At 40.8% G+C, this 21,047-nt stretch overlaps 1 protein-coding gene across 5 annotated transcripts in view; it reads left to right on the top strand.

Moving 5' to 3' along the window:
• The window catches only part of LOC117065729 (protocadherin alpha-C2), a 161,997-nt gene that overhangs the window by 124,701 nt on the left and 16,249 nt on the right, over positions 1-21,047 (top strand). For all 5 annotated transcript variants that reach the window (XM_033180920.1, XM_033180919.1, XM_033180917.1 and 2 more), the window contains exons 2-3: positions 4,497-4,555; positions 6,473-6,561. In XM_033180920.1, coding sequence (XP_033036811.1) covers positions 4,497-4,555; positions 6,473-6,561 — 148 coding nt within the window. The remainder of the gene's footprint in view (positions 1-4,496; positions 4,556-6,472; positions 6,562-21,047) is intronic.

The raw sequence follows: 21,047 nt of genomic DNA, 5'->3' as shown, positions 1-21,047 counted from the left end.
ATGACTACATTCAGAGGAAAGTATTCCACCCAGAATTCTCAAATTTATGACCTTTTTGTTTTATTTTATTTTAGTTTTTTGAGAGGGAGTTTTGCTCTTGTTGCCCAGGCTGGAGTGCAATGGCATGATCTTGGCTCACTGCAACCGCTGCTTCCAGAGTTCAAGCGATTCTCCTGCCTCAACCTCCCAAGTAGCTGAGATTACAGGCATGTGCCACCGTGCCTGGCTAATTTTGTATTTTTGGGTTTCACCATGTTGGTCAGGCTGGTCTCGAACTCCTGACCTCAAGTGATCTCTCCGCCTTGGCTTCCCAAAGTGCTGGGATTACAGGTGTGAGCCACTGCACCCAGCCCTCATTTTGATATACTAGAAGACCAATATGCAACATAATGATTATTTTGAATGTTATATTCCCTTTTGCCTTAATGAGCAACAGTCTATGTATCCCTTTTCTGGTGCTTTGTAACAAATTACCACAAGTAATTGTTTTAAAACACCATCTATTTGTTATGTCACAATCCTGTACCATGTGGCTGAGTTGTCTGCTCAGGTATTCTCAAGGCTGAAATGAACACAGCTGGGCTGTGTTCTCTTTTGCAGGCTCTTAGTAAGAATCCACTATCGAGCTCATTCAGATTGCAGAATCCAGTTGCTTGGGGACTGAGATCTCTGTTTTCCTACTTACTATTGGCCTGGGATCACTCTCAGTTCCTAGAGAACTGAGGACTCAGGACTCCTGTCCCGTGGTCTGCTCCATCTTTAGGGCTGGCACTGGAGAATCTTCCCTCACATGGAATCCCTCTTATGCTTCAGATCTCTCTGATTTCTGTCTCTGACCTCTAGACCCAGATTTAAAGAGCTCATGTGATTATGTCAGTCTCATCTGGATGATCTGCCTTTCTTAAAGCCAACTGTGCTACATAACATAATGTAATCATGGGAATAAGATCCATCACAATCACAGTCTTGGAGATTATTCAGGGTGTGCACACCAGAATATAGGGATCTTGGGGCCATCTTGGAATTCTGCCTATCAGTTTATATCAATGTTCACAAAATAGCACTATGAAAAATCTGCAGTGGATATATTCTTAATAGAGTTCTATTAGGAAGGAAAAGGAGATATTATATGCAGTCTTATGTCCCAGAGGGCAATTTATTGATGTCTTCCACATGGATTTCCATGGTACGAAGATAGCATATTATTTCATTGAATAGTTGTGTGAGTTTATTAATAAAATAGGATATTTTAAACTTATTTTACTTTAAATCTTAGAAGCGGTGATTCATCCTTCCGTAGCTCAAATATCCTGTTATAAATCACAAATAATATCATTACAAGGTAAATTAAATCTTTTTTATAATTTTAATAGGAACTGAAGTGTATTCTTATTCTTCAGTAATACTACATCACTCATATGGACTACCTAACTGAATTTTTCTACATATGGAGTTTTGTGACCATTATTCTACCAAAAGACTAACCTTTGAAGCAATCGGACATGTTGGAATTCTTTACCAATAGAAAGTAAGCATAGTCCTGGGAGGTACCATCTAAGTATTAAAGAACTAAACAATCACAGTTATTTCAACTATGATTGAAATTGTGATAGTAATATATGTCTTACTGTGTCAGATATATCAGTAGTCAACCTTTCAACTTGAATTTTTCCAAGTTTAATCAAGTTCTGAATGAAACTCATGTAGATTTTTTTTACTTTTAGTTTTGTGTTGTTTTAAATCAATATCCTGGAAACTCAGAAGTAAAAAAGAGAAAGAAGAAAAATGTATGTGATTTCATGTAAATTTATTTAAAACACAGACTTTTGGCTGGGCATAGTGGCTCAAGCCTGTAATCCCAGCACTATGGGAGGCCGAGGAGGGTGGATTGCCTGAGGTCAGGTGTTCAAGACCAGCCTGGCCAACATGGTGAAACCTCATCTCTACTAAAAATTCAAAATTTAGCCAGGTACGGTGGTAGGTGCCTGTAATCCCAGCTTCTAGGGAGACTGAGGAAGAAGAATTGCTTGAACCCTGGAGGCAGAGGTTGCAGGGAGCCGAGATCGCACCACTGCACACCAGCCTAAATGGCAGAGTATGACCCTGTCTCAAAAATAAATAAATAAATGAATAAATCAATAAATGAAGTAAAACACAGACTTTTGTGTTAAGGGGACCTAAACATGACTGTCAGCTGAACTCAGCAATCAGGCAAGTAATTTAATCTCTCTAAAGTTCAGATGTCTCATTTTTGCAATTTAAGTACAATAATGTTGACTTTGCATTATAGTTCATTTATTTAAACACATTTTAAAAACCTCCCAAATGCCAGAAGCCTGCTAGACTCTGACTATATAGCTATGCTTTTATGAATATCTGAAGATATGCATGTGTCTAATGAGTAAAACAGATATAATCCCTTTCATAGAGTTTACTGACAAAGAATTAGGATACATGCAACAGTATATAATAAAGTGCAAAATCTAGTACTGTGTAGCTACTTAAAACATATTATATGCTTTCTTCCTTTCCTTTTCCCTGCCTGATCTTACTGCCATAAGAAATCTTACTGTGATTCTGGCAAATGAATCTGAGAAGGATGTTGTTGCTGATGGACTAGTATAGAAAATAGCAGCATGACAAATTAAATGTGTCATTGGGGAAGTGAGATTGTATAATGAACTGAGTTTCCTGGTCAGTCCTGCTAGAACTGTGCCTTTCAGCAAAATGAGTTTGATGATTTCATTCCAAAGATCAAGTTGCAGCAATTTTCATCATGAATGTTACCCAATCATAGAAAAATTGGCAACATTTCTCAGCAGATGTTACAGTCTTTCTTGAAGAAAGGTTCTCTCAGCTGACAAGCCTAACGATAGTGCTCCTGATGGCGAGGGGAGAGATGGTGATGATGATTGATTGATAAAAAGTATTTCAGTCATATTTCCAGGTTTATAAAATGATTTGCAAACATTTTCTCTTGTTCCCTCTAACACTGCTAGTAGATAATGGAAACTCCTTTGGTCTGTAGATAATTTTATGCTATGTTATATGGAATATCCATAGCATTTTGTGAACTTGAAAACAAAGGAGGAAGCAGCTTGCATATGCATATCTTGCTAGCAGATTGGTAGAATAGAGAGAGCAGTAAGTGTGTGAGGACCATTGAGGTAAATTGTCCCGGAGTTTTAAGTTTTTCTGGGCCTTGACTTTGGCTAATTCTCTGAATACCGAATGTCATGTAGCCATTCACAAATCTGTCTGAAAATTGAGATGGTGATCATTTCTCTCCTGGGTGTTATGAAGAAATATATTTATTAAATACTTTGCATCCCTTGAAGGAACTATATGAATGATAGGAATAAGAATTATTGGCAGGTTGGAATGGTCTATTGATATTACTATGGCTTTGTTTCTACCAAATATGGTAAGTATAATGTAGAGGAAAATACAAAATACAACTTTTATCCCCCAGTTTTTCATTCAACTATACCTCAATATTCAGTGACAGGGCCACCTGAATCTCCACCCATGAAAACACATCTAGAGGAGTGTCACAAGTTTTTCACAGTGACATTTTTGCTTACTGTTACAAGACAGTGATGGTGACTGATGATGTCGCAGTGATTTCTGAGTAGCTTCTAACCAGCGCGTAACTCCCCCAACAGTCTTTAAGTCTTTGGGTGCCCATATTTTCCTCTTTGTTCTCCCCCTTCAGACTGACAGTTTATAGAGAGAGGGCAACAGATCTTTCCAATACACAACTGTTGCAAAATATAGCAGGTTTTTCTTGGATTTCAGCTACTCCCTGTTAAACAATCAGAGCTTAGTGAACAGTGATTCAGTGAGGAGGGAAAGCACTCATGAAGGAGCAGGAACAAGTACAAGTTTATGAAAAGGATTAGGTAGCAAAACAAGGTCAAACTCTGCAGTAGTTTGTTTTCCTCTCCCTACTATCCCTCTTCAATCAGCAAAGAGGCTGTTATCAGTTGCTGGGGTTATGACTGGGCACATCCGCCCTGGGTCAAATATGCTGCAGTCTGCAAAGCCAGCAGCAGATTGCAGTCCTCTGCAGTCCAGCCAGGCCAGCAGAACTTGTGTAGCCATGTGCCCTGTTATAGCTGTAATACTGAATTGGGAATGGAGCACTTGAGGGCAAAAGCAATGAAAGCTTTTCCTTTCTCAAAACAGACTGTTCTTCCCGTAGTGTTTTAAGAACACAGACGTGTATTGGACAAGGCAAAGCCAAAGCTGGCCTTTACAAGATTATTAAATCTGGTCTTCCAGGGTATCTAATCTGTGTGAGGACCCTGATGAACTAATTTTCTTCTAAAGTGCTATGTATATAGATATTATCATAGAGTTACACATGAAATAGCTCATTCAATACTTTTTGTAGATCCCTGGAAATATTTAAGGAGTAGCTAATCAATTAACAGCATCCCTGGGAGAACATTGTCTTGTCATTTTAACAGAAAACTCTCTTTGTGATTTTGCAGCCACGACAGCCCAACCCTGACTGGCGTTACTCTGCCTCCCTGAGAGCAGGCATGCACAGGTATGTATTTTCCTCCTCGTTCACTCAGAAGTAACCTTAACTTGGTATGGCTCAGATAAACTGCGTCTTCATAGACCAGAAGCAGCTGTCAAAACTGAAAAGCTTCGGGTACTTTGCCAGGGAAATGCAATGTTTTTGTCCCTGTGTCTATCCCTTGAAGGATTGCAAATGGTCAGTGCCAAATGCTTATCAAGTGCTGGAATATAGAGTCCTCTGTAAAATCACAGAAACAGGCCGCTGTGTATTTTCTCCCATCAAAATTTCTACAGGGAAGTAATTTCAACCTCCTTTATCACTCTCTACCTATGCTTTCTTTTCCTCCTTTAAAAACAGTAATTAATACTCATGCTTTGAGACTTGGGTACATTGTGCAATGTATTTACATACATGTTGTCTACCTTTTTTTTTTTTAATCTCACATTGACTATTACATCCTATTACCTTCAATAACCGATTGCTGTTGTTGTTCATGTTCATGCCTATTAGAGTCTCCTCATCTTTCACATCTGTTGCTATCTTATTGTCATCAATGACATGGGTTCTTCAGAGGATGAGCCGTGTAAAGGGCCTTTATTGGATATCTGGAGACCAAATCTAGCTTACTTTTAAATTAACCTAGAGTAACAGCATTAGTCTAAGACTCAGATTAAATATAATTTTGCTTTCTCTACTTTGTCTCTCTGACAGTAATTGATTAACTACTATTATTTCTGGAGGTGATCTAGTATCCATGCCATGGGGCCAAATAAAAGATTCATTATTTGCAAATGTCTTTGGAAACCAAATGGGAAGGACCAAGAAACAAATGATCACTGGTCAATATGGTGAAACCCTGTCTCTACTAAAAATACAAAAATGAACCAGGCATGGTGGCGGGTGCCTATAGTCCCAGCTACTTGGGAGGCTGAGGCAGGAGAATTGCTTGAACCTGGGAGGCCAAGGTTGCAGTGAGCTGAGATGGCACCACTGTACTCCAGCCTGAGTGACAGAGTGAGGCTTTGTCTCAAAATTAAATTAAATTAAATTAAATTAAATTAAATTAAAGGGTCCTCTAATTTTGATGAGGGTTTTCTTGGACATTTTCTCTTAGGATCCCACTTATTTCTTCCTTCCTTTCTTCCTTCCATCATTCATTCATTCATTCATTCATTCATCCATCCAACAAATATTTGAGAGATTAATATGTGTTAGCATTAGACATACATACATGAATACTGCACCATGTTCTCTTTTCTCTGGAACAGTTTATGTTCTATCTCTGCTTGCCTCTAAAGGTCTCCCAGTTTGTATCTCACTCCCAGCAATGTTTTATGCTGAATTAATCTCTTCTGAACTGAGATCTGTGAGTGGTGGTGATCAGGTTTCTCTAGTCTCAGGAAATACAGGGTGGGTCATCTATGGCTAAAAGATGTAGAAAGAGTAAAATAGAAAATAAGGTTAAGAATTAATTGGATAGCCAAATTGGAACATACTCCAATTATCAGAAAATAATTTTAGTGTGTTTTCTTCTTTAGAATAGAGAACCCTTGAACAAGAGAACCCACAAGAGAGTCTTGGAGCTTTTGAGAACAAGCCCTCCTCATCTGCTTCAGCATCGAGATGTTAAAATGGCTTAGTCCTCTGGTGGGCTTCCTGTTAGATTTAGTGAGCACCACATGGCGTTAATAAGAAACAAAATTGCCATAAAGATAGAACATGTGTATTCCTGGAATAGTATAGCAAGCAGTAAGTAAGTCAGCAGTGCTTCTGCAGTTTATGCAGGGTGACTGCTCAGCAGTAATTGCTTCAGTTCAAGCATGAGCAGAATGTGTTAGCTGCAGCCCTGTCTTCATAGATGTAAGCAATTTCTGAGGGTGGAAGAAGAGCTGGGAAAGCATTTATGATCTAACCGTTATCTGGGTCTGTGTATTTATTCAGCTCTGTGCACCTAGAGGAGGCTGGCATTCTACGGGCTGGTCCAGGAGGGCCTGATCAGCAGTGGCCAACAGTATCCAGTGCAACACCAGGTAAAGAGCTGGGGGTCTCTCCATTCTTTCTTGGGTTCTAGAAAGTGATCAGATGACCTGTTTTTGTAAGATCAAGAATGTTGATGGCTCTTTTTCTTTTATCTTTTTGTTCTTCCCTTTTTTCCGTACATACATGATTTCCTTACATATATGATTATTTTGATTTTATACCTAATGCTCTTCAGGAGTTGAGAAAGGATAACATAAGACAAGTGTGCGTGTGTGTGTGTGTGTGTATGAAGTTTTTGGGATTTGTTTGTTTGTTTAAATCAGGTACCTTTCAAATGCTTAGGCCATCCAAGACATGCCGAGAAGATCTGGTGGCCTTATGCACAGAGATGACACTGTTAACAAAGATCTTTTGGTTGAAGACTATGGAAACCCACCCAAAGTAGTAAGGAAAGAAAGAGAAAAAGTAGGAAAGAAAGAAAAGGAAGGAAGGAAAGAAGGAAGGCAGGAAGGAAGGAAGGAAGGAAGGAAGGAAGAAAGATGGTTTCTCATGGAAGTGGAAAGTTATCAGAACCAAGGCATTGTTTTGAGTTCAAGTCAAAGTTAATCTGCTTCTCTCTGCACATCAACAACATTCTGCAGATGACTTTTAGTGCCTTGGCATGCATGTTGCCAAACATGATCACCTCACAATTTCTTAGTTTAGAGGGATAATAGGGACCATTTCCTAATCCACACTTTCAGGAAAGAGAACCTGCCAAGTTGTGTAAAAAACCTAATGACTGGGTGAGTATAGGAAAATTGCTTAAACTCACATTTCCTTGGTATCCTTATTCTTGCCCTATCACTAAAGCAGGGTCATGTAATAGAAATATGGCTTTGGAGGCCCATAGCTGTGGCAGTTTTCAGAAAGGGAAGATTAAGTGTTGGTAGAGACACAAAATATGTCTACTCTAATCCTCTATTAATAGAACATCATGATGATAATAGTAGTTACTAATTATTAAGCCATAATATGCCTCAACACTGTGCCAAGTACATTGTATGTGTGTTCTCATTTATTCTTTAAGTCAAGCTTGCAAGGGATTTATTATATCTATTCTACGTATGAGAAACTGGAGAGACAGAGAGATTAAGAAATGTACCCAAGTTCACATAGCTTGTAAGTGGCAGAGGGTAGGATTCAAACCCAAATGTGTTTAGTTTCAAATCCAAGTGTATCTGGCACTTATATTCATAACACGGCTGGCTTGCAAGAATCCATTCAAGTTCAAAGACATATCTACATACATAACAGATGACATAGAATGTGTGTGTAAAAGGTTTTTTCCCAAAAATAATCAGATGTCTTTCAAATTATTAAGTAACATGCAGCTAAGGGCCCATTTTTTGCTGGCAACTCTAAGGGCGTTCATTGATTCTAATCAGCCAGGATTTGCTATTTATGGATGTTGCACAATTCAACTAAAAGTCACATTTGTCCAAAAAATATACAAGTTGAAGCAATTCATTAGAGAGCTAATATTGCCAGATTGCAAGGGGAAGAACATAAAATAGTTCATTGACAAATCTATACCCTCAATGCCAATGACGGAGTGAAGACGTGATGGAGGAGGAAGTGGTTTTAGATTGCCAAGTGTTGCAAGATATGGAGGCATCTGGGAAGGTGAGAATTTCCCAAAGAAGCCACGTGAAATCATGACTTTCTACCCTGCCTTTGTTTCAGTTTTTCTTGCTTTTATGGAGGTATTGTAGGTCGACCTGGTGAGCCAAAAACTAACTTTGAATACATTCTCCCTCCCAGTGGTGATGCTGGTTGGTGTGTATTCCTAGGCAAATGTGGAACAGGAACCATGTATTAATATTTCATACATCTGGCCGGGTTCCTCTTTCAGATTCAAAAAATGTTAAGAACCTATGTTTTTTACAGAGATAGAGGAGGGGATCTCCATTGTTCCCTTTTTTACTGTCCCAGCCCCTCTTGTATAACCCATTTTATCCAGAACTGTGCCTGGCTGCTGACACATGAGTCACAGTCTTCATGGACTATGCTGGATAGGGCTTACATCTTCCAGCTACTCCGTGGCAACCTAATCATACTTTTCAATACATACCTCTGCATCAATGATGTAAAGTTAAAGGGATTCTCTACTTTCTCCCCGTCTTTCTGGTACTTTTAGGCTTTTAAGACTCAATATATGTTCTGCACTGCTTGGAGGGAATATGGCATAAAGATTAAGATTGTGATTTCGAGTCAGATTTGAGTTGAATTACTTGCTGAGTGAGCATAGACAAACTGCCTGAATTCATATTTTCTTAATTACCCTTTCTGTAAATTGGGTGTAGCAATAATAATAACACCTGTTTTATTGAGTTACCATGAGAACTAAAGGAGAAAAAACAACTGAGCATAGTGCTTGACATATAGTTAATAAATGTCTAAATTTTTTTTTTTTTTTTGAGACAGAGTCTTACTCTGTCCCCCAGGCTGGAGTGCAGTGGCACGGTATCGGCTCACAGCAACCACTGCCTCCTGGTTCAAGGGATTCTCCTGCCTCAGCCTCCTGAGTAGCTGGGACTACAGGCGTGTGCCACCAAACCTGGCTAATTTTTTGTGTTTCTACCAGACATATTTTGTGTCTCTACCAACACTTAATTTTTTAGTAGAGACGGGTTTCACCATGTTAGCCAGGATGGTCTCACTCTCCTGACCTCGTGATCCACTCACCTTGGCCTCCCAAAGTGCTGGGATTACAGGCGTGAGCCCCTGTGCCTGGCCTCACTGATGAATTCTTTTGCTTTGTTGAGAAACTGTTCATTTATTTTCACAGTCTGCAAAAGCCTAAGATAAAGATGCCACACTCTGAAGGGATCAACAAGGGCATCACCAAGTGATGTTTTCTGCGGGATAAACAAGTCAGGCATTAAATTGGTTAATCCTGATTACTGGCCCCTTTCTCTAGCCTCCCCTCTGTGTGAGCAGACCTGGACCACAGGCTTTCTTATTTCCTTTCAGCTTCCCTTGAGACTGAGCAGAGAGAGAAAATTAGCTAAATCGGCAATGCAGGGAATACGGTTGTAGCCTCTTCTTCAGATGGAGGAATGTGTTTGGGGGTGGGGAGGGACATTAAAGGGCCAGTCGCTCATGTTACAGCTCTTTTTAACTTCAGGAATACGAATGCCCTGAAGTGGTTTTAATGAATGCCCTCTTGTGATCAGTTCCTAGAGGCAATCCCAGAGGTTATAAAAGGACTGCCCCTGCCTGTGAGGGAACTGGTCTGGCTTCAGTGGGCCAGGTTACTTTGTTATCTGTCATTGGTTCTTCCAGCTCCTCTTTCTACATTTCAGGGGATCTCAGGCCTTACCTAAGGCAACAGTACATTAGTTTTAGAGTGGGAGATGCTCACTATTTTCAGAAAAGTTCAGAAAATTTCAAAACACACAGCACTGCAGAAGATAACATTATAGTTTCTCAAGACCCCAGGGGATCTGGGACTAAACAGTGGAAGATTAGTTAGGTAGGGGAAGCCACTAAGGCAATGAGGCTTAGTTGGAGAACCTTGGTTTAGACAATGGTTCTCAAAGGAGCAGCAATACCAACAATACCCAGAAACTTGTTAGAAATGCAGATTCTTAGGCTCTGTCCTAGTCTAATGAATCAGAAATTCTCAGGATGGAGGCTGGGTGTGGTGGCTCATGCCTGTAATCCCAGCACTTTGGGAGGCCAAGGTGGGCAGATCACTTGAGGTCAGGAGTTCAAGACCAGCCTGGCCAACATGGCGAAACCCCATCTCTACTAAAATTACAAAAATCAGCTGGGCGTGGTGGCGGGCGCTTGTAATCCCAGCTACTCGGGAGGCTGAGGCAGGAGAATTGCTTGAAACCTGGAGGTGGAGGTTGCAGTGAGCTGAGATTGCACCACTGCACTCCAGCCTGGGTGACAAAGTGAGACTCTGTCTCAAAAAAAAAAAAAAAAAAAAAAAGAAAAGAAAAGAAAAGAAAAGAAAAGAAAAAAGAAAGAAAGGCATTCTCAGGAATAGGACCCAGCAGTCTATGTTTTAAAAAGCCTTCCATGTGATGCCAATCTACTCTAAAGTTTAAGAACTGGTCTAAGGTCAATATTCCTGAGGTTGTCTTATATCATTACAGGCTGAGAATCCATGCACGGAAGCCATCTGTTTATGGTTATTGTGAGAAGAAGGGGGCCTTTTCCCATGCCCAAGAGATAATTGTTAAGAGCTCAAGCTCGGGAGTCAGTGACCCTTTCTGAATTCTACCTCTGCCACTCAGTAATTGTATGTTCCTGGGAACGTTACTTAACTTTCCTGATTCTCAGTTTCTTTCTCTATAAAATGGGGAGAATAGTGGTGTGTACCTTATAGGGTTCTTGCAAAAATTAGATAAGATAATGCACACACATTGCAGAATCTGAAGAACAATAAGGGTTTAGTAAACAATAGCTATTTTTAAATGATTTTTCAAGGTATGAGTCTATCCTTCAGCTTCAAAATTTAGACCCAGGTTGTTCTGAGTATTCTCTGTGGGAAGAATCTGCTATAGAGAAGGTTTTTTTTAAGTGCCTGTCTCTTTGTTTCCTTAGGGGATTGCTTTTGCCCTGATTTGCCACATCTCTTTACTCTGTGGGAAATGGACACAGTTTATGTGCCCTAGTTTTATATGGGGATTTATAATCTTAATTTTCTCAAGGATTCTTACCTCTCTGACAAAACCAACTCCCCATAGAAAGACTCCATGGAGACTCCATCTCTGATCCTTTCCCAGAAAGAAAGCATGATCCTTAAGTTTTTCGGAATCTATTTAGGAGCACTGTCAACATGAATTTTTCCATTTCATGAGTGAGTGCAGCCTCAGGCCTTGTTGGAGAATTTAGAAAGCATGCTGTTCCACTAACCTGTTCAACCTCAACTTCTGCCGTTGTCATAGCAATGACAGTCCTGGGAGGTGTGTGCATATCCTTATTAGGAAAAAACAAATGAGATCAGGGATCTGTGTGAGTGGGGCAGCTCCCGCCTGTGAGTAGCCTTTGCTCTCACCTGCCATCTGACAGCCCAGGAGTGCCAGCTTGGCTTAGCGTTCTCTACCTGAGGAAAGTAAGTCCTCATAAGATGCACTTTTACTTTCTGGGGGTGTGAAACTCATTGTGTTTGCTGGAATTCTCTTTGCAGCTTATGATAAAGAATTTGTTTGTTTTGGATTGACCTGAAGGGAGGAAGCAAGGGTGTGGGAAGGGAAATTAGCATCCTCTACCTAGGAGAAGCCATGAAGCTTACTTAAGTCTTTGCTGGCTCCATCCATTCATGACTTTCTTCATCTTCTTCTTGGGAAAATACTCTGTACCTTCCGCTTTTAATGGTCATGTAAATAAAAGACTAGAATGGAGATTTCCTGATTTTCTGAAATTAAACATTTTTGTTTATGAAAAGATTCTAAGATAGTTCTTTCCATAGATGCTCTGTATTTCCTTGGACCTCTCATTTGCCCCATGGTAATTATTCTAGGATTGGTGGCCTGGGCAGAATACAGTCATGATTAAGACCATAATACATAATAAAAGAGTTTCTTCCGTAACAGTAGCCCCAAACAGAGATCACGTGTCTCCTGAAACCTATCCAGTCTCGTATGCACTCAGATGTATGCTCCTGGATATAACATTTTAGAGAGTGTAGCGAGGAGAATAGAGCAACACTGTTCTTTTAGGCTGCAGTTTCCTTCAAGCCCCATGATGGAGAGAAGCAGGCTAATGCAGGGTAAGGGAATAGAGACTTACTATAGTTTCTTCAGTTATCATTGATTCCTTTAATATGCCAGCTACATTGAAGCAGTACAGTCTGGCCCCTGAAAACCTTGTCAGGAGAAACAACTTTTGAATATATCTTAGAAAAATAAAACACTTTATCCCTTCTTTTGTTTAAGAGGGTTGCATAAAACAGGAAAGTTTCTGAATTACCCTCCCTTCTAGCTTTCTTTATATACCATTCTTTGTAGCTGAAGTTTTAAGCCCCTTGTCAAAAGGGAGATTCAAGTTTCTGCTGGGGAGATGTCAGTGTCACAAAGGACCAAGGAAGTGGGGGCTTACCAACTTTGCCACCTGCCTCAGCTCAAAGGTGATGGGCCACCTGTGTGACTGAGAGCTTTGCGGGAAAGAGGATACGGAGGGTGGAGAGTCTGCACTTCACTCTGTGGGAAAAATTGCTGAGATTGTTTAGAATTGGTAGGCTTGGAACTCCTCCTGAGAGGTGCTTCAACAAGAAAGGCCTGCTTATAACCTGGGTTGAGGGCAGAGGAGGAAGATAGTTTGTAATTCCTTTAAGTTTTACGGCTCCGGCAAGCCCTGTACTCAGCCTCACTGATACAAGTAAACTAAAAATGAAAGTCTGCCCTAGTGACAGCAAGGGTCTTTCATGGCAATGTTTTAAAATAAATTCTGCCCAGATTTCAAAGGAACATGAACATGTTATCTTCAGAGGCAGTCAGTTTGCAGTTGAAAAGGTCATTGCCTAATCTGGAGAAACATATTCAGTTCAAGCACTGACTAGAGACTACGGGCCCCCCAGGAAAGGGCCATAAGATTAGTCACTGCCAGGAAGCCTGGCAATGAGTGTGTGGACTGGAGAGGAATCTTTCTCTGCCTCAGCACTTGGAGTCTCCATTACTCACAATCAGAAAAAGAGGGAGAGCAGAAATAGATGGCATTCCACGTTTATCTCAGTGAGACCAAGAGCTTCCTCAGCAACAGCCCTGTCTGAAATGGTCTATCTCCAAGGGCATGGGCTAGGCAAAGGATGGGAAAAGTCAGTCCTGAAGATGGTAATACTAAAGGAAATAAGGGGGAAGAAGGATGCTTGTGCTACTTTTGAAACAGGAAATTGAGAGCTTTGTAGAAGTCAGAAAATTAGGGTATGAAAAGATAACTTTTAAGAACCAAATGTGGACCTAAGAACACAGAGAAGTTTATTGTAACTAGCGTTGTATTCCTTGTCTGCTGGATCCCAAACAATGTACCCTCGGTCTTGAGATTATAGATGCCATTACCTGTAAAAAACCAACCAAACGAACTTTAAAAATAAGTAAAGTCTGCCCTGTACAGAAAGTCTAAACAAGCAAGTTTGTTGGTGATGTTCCAAGAAGGTTCACCAGCTTGGGCTTTCTACCAACATTGTCCCAGTCTTGTGTCCAGAGCTGTTGCTGTAGTTGGTATCATGTGTGAAGCTGAAGAGTGAGGTGACATTCCCCAAGTCTTCTCTCTTGTCTTTTTTGACTGTGCGTCATAAATACTGTCTTACCCAAGAACACACCTGTTGGATCTCTTTTCCCATAATCACCTGGAGTCAGATGAATACCGTAAAGGTCTGTGGTAAGACTGGAAGCCTCAGCCAGTATGAATGATTTACATTAGATGCACATCGAGCTGCTTTCAGAGAGTCCAGATTTGTGGGGATAAGAGCATCACTAGGTATATAAACAGCCCTAGGGTGGATACCTTTGAGCCTGTGAGTTTGGCTCTGTGTTGGACGATGAACCATGAAATAGAGCCCTGAGGACATTGTTTTTTTTAAGTATATGTTCCAGTAAGTGGGTCTTTGCTGGGTCAAGTTTTTTTTTTTTTTTTGAAATGGAGTCTCGCTCTGCCGCCCAGACTGGTAGAGTGCAGTGGTGCGCTCTCGGCTCCCTGCAACCTCCACCTCCTTGGTTCATGCTATTCTCCTGCCTCAGCCTCCCGAGTAGCTGGGACTACAGGTGCCCGCCACCACGCCTGGCTAATTTTTTGTATTTTTAGTAGAGACGGAGTTTCACCATGTTAGCCAGGATGGTCTCCATCTCCTGACCTCGTGATCCGCCCGCCTTGGCCTCCCGAAGTGCTGGGATTACAGGCGTGAGCCACCGCACCTGGCCTGGGTCAAGTTTTATACGTCTTTAAATCCCATACTGTTGCCTCCTGGATTGTAGAAATAGTCTCTTAGAACAAGAGAAAGGAAGACAATAGCTACCATTTATTGAGAACTGTGATAAGCGCTTTACATGTGTTGCATACTTAACTTTGAGAGAAGTACATTATTATTCCCATGTTTCGGATAAAGAAATTAAAGCTCATAAGAATTAAGTGGCTTTCTTACATTCATACAGCTAGTAAAAATGTTTTTTGCTCACCATTGTATTCCCAGTGTCAAGCAGGATGCCTAGCACACAATGATGCTCAATAAATTTTGTTGAATTCATAAATAAATGCAGTGGTAAAGGCAGTATTTGAACCCATGTGTGCTTGCTGTTGAACCCTATACACTTAACACATTACTATTACCTTGTCCTGCATGATACAGGAAGGGAATAGCTTGGTAACTTGGAAAAGACTATTTACTGTCTGAATTCTAGGCCAACCGTAGGGGGTCTGTATTTATTTCCCATTACTGTTGTAGCAAGTTAATCATAAACTTCATGGCTTAAAACAACACAAGAGTATTATCTTCCAGTTCTGGAAGTCAGAAGTCCAAAGTGAGTTTCACTGGGCTAAAATCAAGGTGTGTTCTTGCCACTATATAACAAGCATCCACTTTCCTTTCGTTTCCAATAACAGGCTCCTTATTTCTACCTGAGCCCTCACCGGCAGCACCTTTAATGTCCACATTTGTAACAGCAATCCGTTCATGACAGTTTAGGTTTGCTCCTCACTTTCTTCTGAGTCCTCTCTAGTAGAGCCATTAATATGCATATTTCTACTAGCAGCCTGTTCAAGGTAATCTAGGCCGTTTCTATCATGCTCTTCAAAATTCTTCAACTCTGCCCATTTCCCAATTTCAAGGCCGCTTGCGTATTTTTAGGCATTCATAACAGCAGAACCCCACTTCCAGATACCAAAATCTGTATTAGTTTCCTTGGGCTGCCATAACAAATTAACACAAAGTCCCTTTTGCCATGTAACATAATATATTCACAAGTTCTAAAATTAGGATGCAGTCATTATGATGGGGCTATTATTCTGCCTACCACATGGTTTTTCATATTCAGGCAGAGGTGGCTGTGTGTGTGTGTGTGTGTGTGTGTGTGTGTGTAAGTTAATTTCAGTAGAGAATGAACTAGCATAGAGAAAGAGAATTAAGATGAGATGTGTCATGGAAGAACAGTGACTGATGATGCTAACTTTGCTCAGTCAAGAAGCATGATCCATTTAAATCATGCTTTCAGTGATCTACCCAATCAGATAAACTACTCTTCCTTCCTGGGAAGAGTAAGGAAGGAAGTAGAAGAAAGATGAAAAGTTCTTTTCCTAGCACATACCTGCAAAGGATGGGGATATTGGTTTGGTGGGCATTCCCTTTTCCAAGAGCAAAGGTGGAAATGTGGAGAGAGGAGAAAAATAGTTCCCAATACATTATTGTGTTCTGGACTTAGAGATATTGTTCTGCCCCAGGTTTAAGAATATTGTTCCAAGAGTTGGGAGCAGGCAGCAGAGGACAGTACTCTTTAGATCACCCAGAGGCCAATCTGTAAGGATTCAATCCTGGGGCATGGTAGATAATGGAAAAGTCACTGTCACAAGTGATGCCAGGAAATGGAGCAACACATATTGCCCGCCTTGTATGCATCTAGCGTCTGTGTCTAAGTGAAAGCTGATTATATCCAGAACTTCCCTGAAAAAAAGAAGAAAGAGCCTGATTGGTGTGTATGTGTGTATTAGGGGTTGAGGGGTGGGTAATGCTCCTGCCAATGTTCCTAAATCCCACTTGCTTTTCCTGTGATGCTTCCTGTGTTGTGGATAGGAGGATAGGATGGTTCGGGGTCAATTTTATGGATGCATATGTACCTAAGGATGTGTTTGTTTTTTGGGAGCATTTTGTATAAACAACCCAGTTTCACTCTAGCTCCTTCTTTGAGATTCTAAACAAGCTGGATATCTCCAAAGCTTAGGCCCTCTCCATGCTTATAGTAGCTCTCTCTGGAGATGAAATCACCCCTTATACTGCTGACAATGATTAGGCCATGGGACCCATGAAAGAGTCTCCCCAGAGTCCAGCATCCCCTGTGGGCTGCTTGTGTCACCAAGATGTCAATCCAACTGCTGTTCTTGCAGTCTGCAGTCAGCAGGGCTGTGTTTATTCAGCGGTCAGTGTCACATCAATTTCCTTCTGTTGCAACAAGTATAAATCGATTCTACATATTTGCCTTTGGGAAATTTCTTTAGAGGGAAACTCACTAAAGTTAATTTCTTTAGCTTTTTCGTATGTTCTCTCTGAATCTGGGGATTTAGAGAAATAAATTAGCTTCTTTGGTCTTTTCTTGCCCAGGGTCACAACCTTGCCTCCAGGATAGTACCTTCTAAATGTTTGTGATTTGAAGGGCACTACGAAGATCCTCACAAAAACCACCTCCCAGCCATGTCCCTGGAACCCCATCATTAACCACCGTCATCAGCATTTCTCTTTTAAAATCCTTATTCATTCCTATTCTCTTTCTTTCTTTCTCACATACACACACACACACACCACACACACACACACACACACACACACACGGGAGAGAGACACACAGAGAGAGAGATAAAGAAGTGAAGTATATAGTATCCTTTCTAGGGATGCTTTTCTTGGCTTGGCTCCAATGTAGATTTTGTTGGGACCCTCTACATATAGTCATGTACCAAATAACGACACTTTGGTCAACAATGGACCACATATGTGACAGTTGTCCCATAAGATTGTAATACCATATTTTTACTGTACCTTTTCTATGTTTAGATACACAAATACTTACCATTATATTACAGTTGCACAGTATTTTCTACAGTAACATGCTGTGCAGGTTTGTAGCCTAGGAACAACAGGCTATACCATATAGCCTAGGTACATAGTAGGCTATGCCATCTAGCTTTGTGTAAGTACACTCTATGATATCCATACAACAAAAATGCCTAGTGATGCATTTCTCAGAGCATATCCTCATTGTTAAGTGATGCATGACTGTAGTCATCATCAAACATTTATTAAGCACTTAGGTCAGGTCAGGCTCTGTTCTAGGTGATGCAAATATAATATTAAATATAACACAGTCCTGCACTTATAAATCTAATGGTGAAGGCAGAAATGTAAAGAAATATGATGGAAATATTACATTGTCATGTGATAAGGACCATGATAATGCCCTACATAGGCAGGGTCAATGAAGGGGAAGGAAGCTGGGACAAACCACCAGGGCCTGTTGGTCCAGAATGGGACCCAGCGTCTATCTATGTTATAATCAGTTCAAACCCTAGGTGAATAAGGTAAGCTGTTCTGCCTTTCTTGAGACAGTCCCCAGATTGTTTTCGCAGGGCCTAAACACTCTTAGCAACCATGAACAGTGGATGTCATGGATCCCCAGAAGATGGAATTGGAAATTCAGGGGACTAAGTCAGAGATTATTTGACATTTAATACTGGATATTGAAGCCGGGCGCAGTGGCTCACACCTGTGATCCCAGCACTTTGGGAGGTTGAGGCGGGTGGATTGTGTGAGCCCAGGAGTTTGAGACCAGCCTGGGTAACTTGGCAAATCCCCATCTCTACAAAAAAATATAAGAATTAGCCGGGTGTGATGGCATGCACTTGTCGTATCAGCTACTTGGGAGGCCGAGGCCTGAGATTCACTTGAACCTGGAAGGCGGAGGTTGCAGTGAGCCGAGATCACACTACTGCACTCCAGCCTGGGTGACAGAATGAGACCCTGTCTCGAAAAAAAATTTTAAATACTGGGCATTGCAGGATGGCAAGTAGGATGTGGAGAGGAGGAGAATTCTAGGCAAAGGAAACAATGTGTGCATGCAAAAACAAAAAACAAATAAACTGAATTGTATAGCCTGGGTTAATAGGATGAGTGCATTTGATGGATGTGGTGGGATAAAGAGTGTTACGAAATGAGATCAGAAACGTAGACTGGAATCCGATTTTGTAGGACCTTAAACGTCCTGCTAAATAATTTGTAGTTTCATTTGTTGGCCATGGAGAGCCACTAGAAGGTTAGTTGGTTTGTTTATATTTAGGAAAGAAGATTCTTTTTTTTTTTTTTGAGACGGAGTCTAGCTCTATCGCCCAGGCTGGAGTGCAGTGGCCGGATCTCAGCTCACTGCAAGCTCCGCCTCCGGGGTTCATGCCATTCTCCTGCCTCAGCCTCCCAGGTAGCTGGGACTACAGGCGCCGCCACCTTGCCCGGCTAGTTTTTTGTAGTTTTTAGTAGAGACGGGGTTTCACCGTGTTAGCCAGGATGGTCTCGATCTCCTGACCTCGCGATCCGCCCGTCTCGGCCTCCCAAAGTGCTAGGATTACAGGCTTGAGCCACCGCGCCCGGCCGAAAGAAGATTCTTTTAAGTTTCCTTTACTCTACTGAATTTTCAAAAATCAACCTACAGCAGTCCCAACTTATCTCGGGAGATACGTTCCAAGACCCTCAGTGGATGCCTGAAACCTTATTTAGTACTGACCTTTATATACATTATGTTCTTTCATAGGCGCACCTATGATAAAGTTTAATTTATAAACTAGGCACAATACTCATGTGCTTTGGGGCCAGTATTAAGTAAAATAAGTAAATAAGTAAAATAAGTAAAATTGAATACAAGCACTTTGATACCAAAACAGCCAATCGGATAACAAGACACTTTCTAAGTGAACTAACAGGTGAGTAGCATAGACAGCATGGATAGGCCAGACAGAGGGATGATTCACATACTGGGTAGGATGAAGCAGGATGGCTCGAGATTTCATCACATTACTCAGAAAAGCTTGCAATTTAAAACTTATGAATTGTTTATTTTTGAAATTTTTCAGTTAATATTTTCAGACTAAGGTTGACTGTGGGTAACTGAAGCCTCAGAAATCAAACCTCAAATAATGGGGGATCACTGTACTGAATAACATGTCAAGATGAGCTATGAGCTTTCAACTTAGTGTTTTTCTTCTCCCAAACCAAATATTGGAAACTCTGGAGTGTTTAGAAAAGGAGAATCAAAACGAGAAGTAAATGCAGCATTTTTTTTATTGTAAAAAAAAAGAAGGGCGGGCCTTGGAAATGTTCTTAGGTAATCCTGGTGGATTTGATATGTCATGTCTGAGAAAATGTGGAGAGTGAAGGGCAGGTTTAAAATTTGTCTCGTGTTAGTTTCTGAAGGGAGATAGCATGGCATTGCACAGTGCCTCACATTTCTATCATATAACTTAATAATTGTGCAACCTGTGCTTCAGATTTATCAATGTGTAAAAGAGGAGAGACCATAGGCTGTTGTAAGTATTAAATGAGATAATGCATGCAAAATGCTTAGAACCATGCTTAGTTCATGGTAGCCACTCAAAAATGTCGTCAGAACTATTACTACTCAATTTAATGCTCCTGGCACTTAACACAGTGCTTGGCACACAGTAAAGGGGATTCAAAATGTTTTTGCTAGATTACATGGGATGGTATGGAAGTATGCAGGGTAAGGTAGAGGGTTCTCCTATTATCTTGCCTTCCTTATACTGCAGTGTGCTGACAGCACCTCCATTTTATATCCTCAATGCACGGATATCACTACTTGTCTAGAAATGGTTGCTCAAGTCTGAGAAGTGACACAGCAACACAGAGCCTGGGATTGCTGCCAAATTTTAAGAAGCACAGATTGTAACAAAGTAAGGGGGGAGGGTAGAGAAGAAAAGTTTGAAAACCCAACCAAAGTCAGAAGCCATTTTGTTGTCAGGTAAAATGATGCCTCATAGATTTTCAGGTGGGGCAGGCAGTGTGAAACCTTTGGGAATAGTCAGTGTTAAGATGTGGTGCTAAGGGAGGAACCCAGTAGTGCTCAGGCCTGGGCAAGACGGGCTTCTTGGGGCCCAGCATTTAGAAAGGCCCTGTGTGTTTTGATATACTGTCACTGTCTTGAAGTTCTTAATTATTTGTTAACAAAGGCCCCCTCCCGCCATTTTCATTTGGCAAATTTCACTGGTTCCTGCAAATTATGTAGTTAATCCTGGGTCCAGGCTAGTTTTTGAACCATGTCGGGCTAGTATTCTTCTGAACCTCTCTCTCTTTGATTTAATTACAGAAGAAACAAAAGTCATAACAAGTTATATATGTGCAGGACTAAAATAAAATGAGTAGTGCCTCACTCCCTACATCCAATCATGCTTTCCAAAAGTAACCACTACCAATAATTTAGCGTGTATCTCTAGAATTCTTTATATGTCTACATTTTAAATTAATGTATTTTAAAATAAAATAGAATTACATTGTTGAAGTATTAAACAATACAGCATTATTTGCATAGAAATATTTATTTCCCTCAATCCCACTCCCCTTTGGTGAAGCAACCACTGTTAACAATTTTGTGTTTATCCTCCAATATTTTTTGAAATTAATCAACTTTACTTTTTAGAGCAGTTTTAGGTTCACAGAGAAGTTGAGTAGAAAGTGAGAGTTCTCATGCACTCCTGCTCTCCCACGTGCACAATGCCCCCTACCCCCGCCACAGTGACATCCTGCCCAGAGTGGTACATTCATTACAATTGATGAAACTATATT

This window comes from Trachypithecus francoisi, unplaced genomic scaffold, assembly GCF_009764315.1.
Source record: "Trachypithecus francoisi isolate TF-2019V2 unplaced genomic scaffold, Tfra_2.0 Lachesis_group2, whole genome shotgun sequence".
NCBI lineage: Eukaryota > Metazoa > Chordata > Mammalia > Primates > Cercopithecidae > Trachypithecus > Trachypithecus francoisi.
Note: the sequence above shows the minus strand (reverse complement) of the source record. Positions and strands in the feature narration are given on the sequence as shown.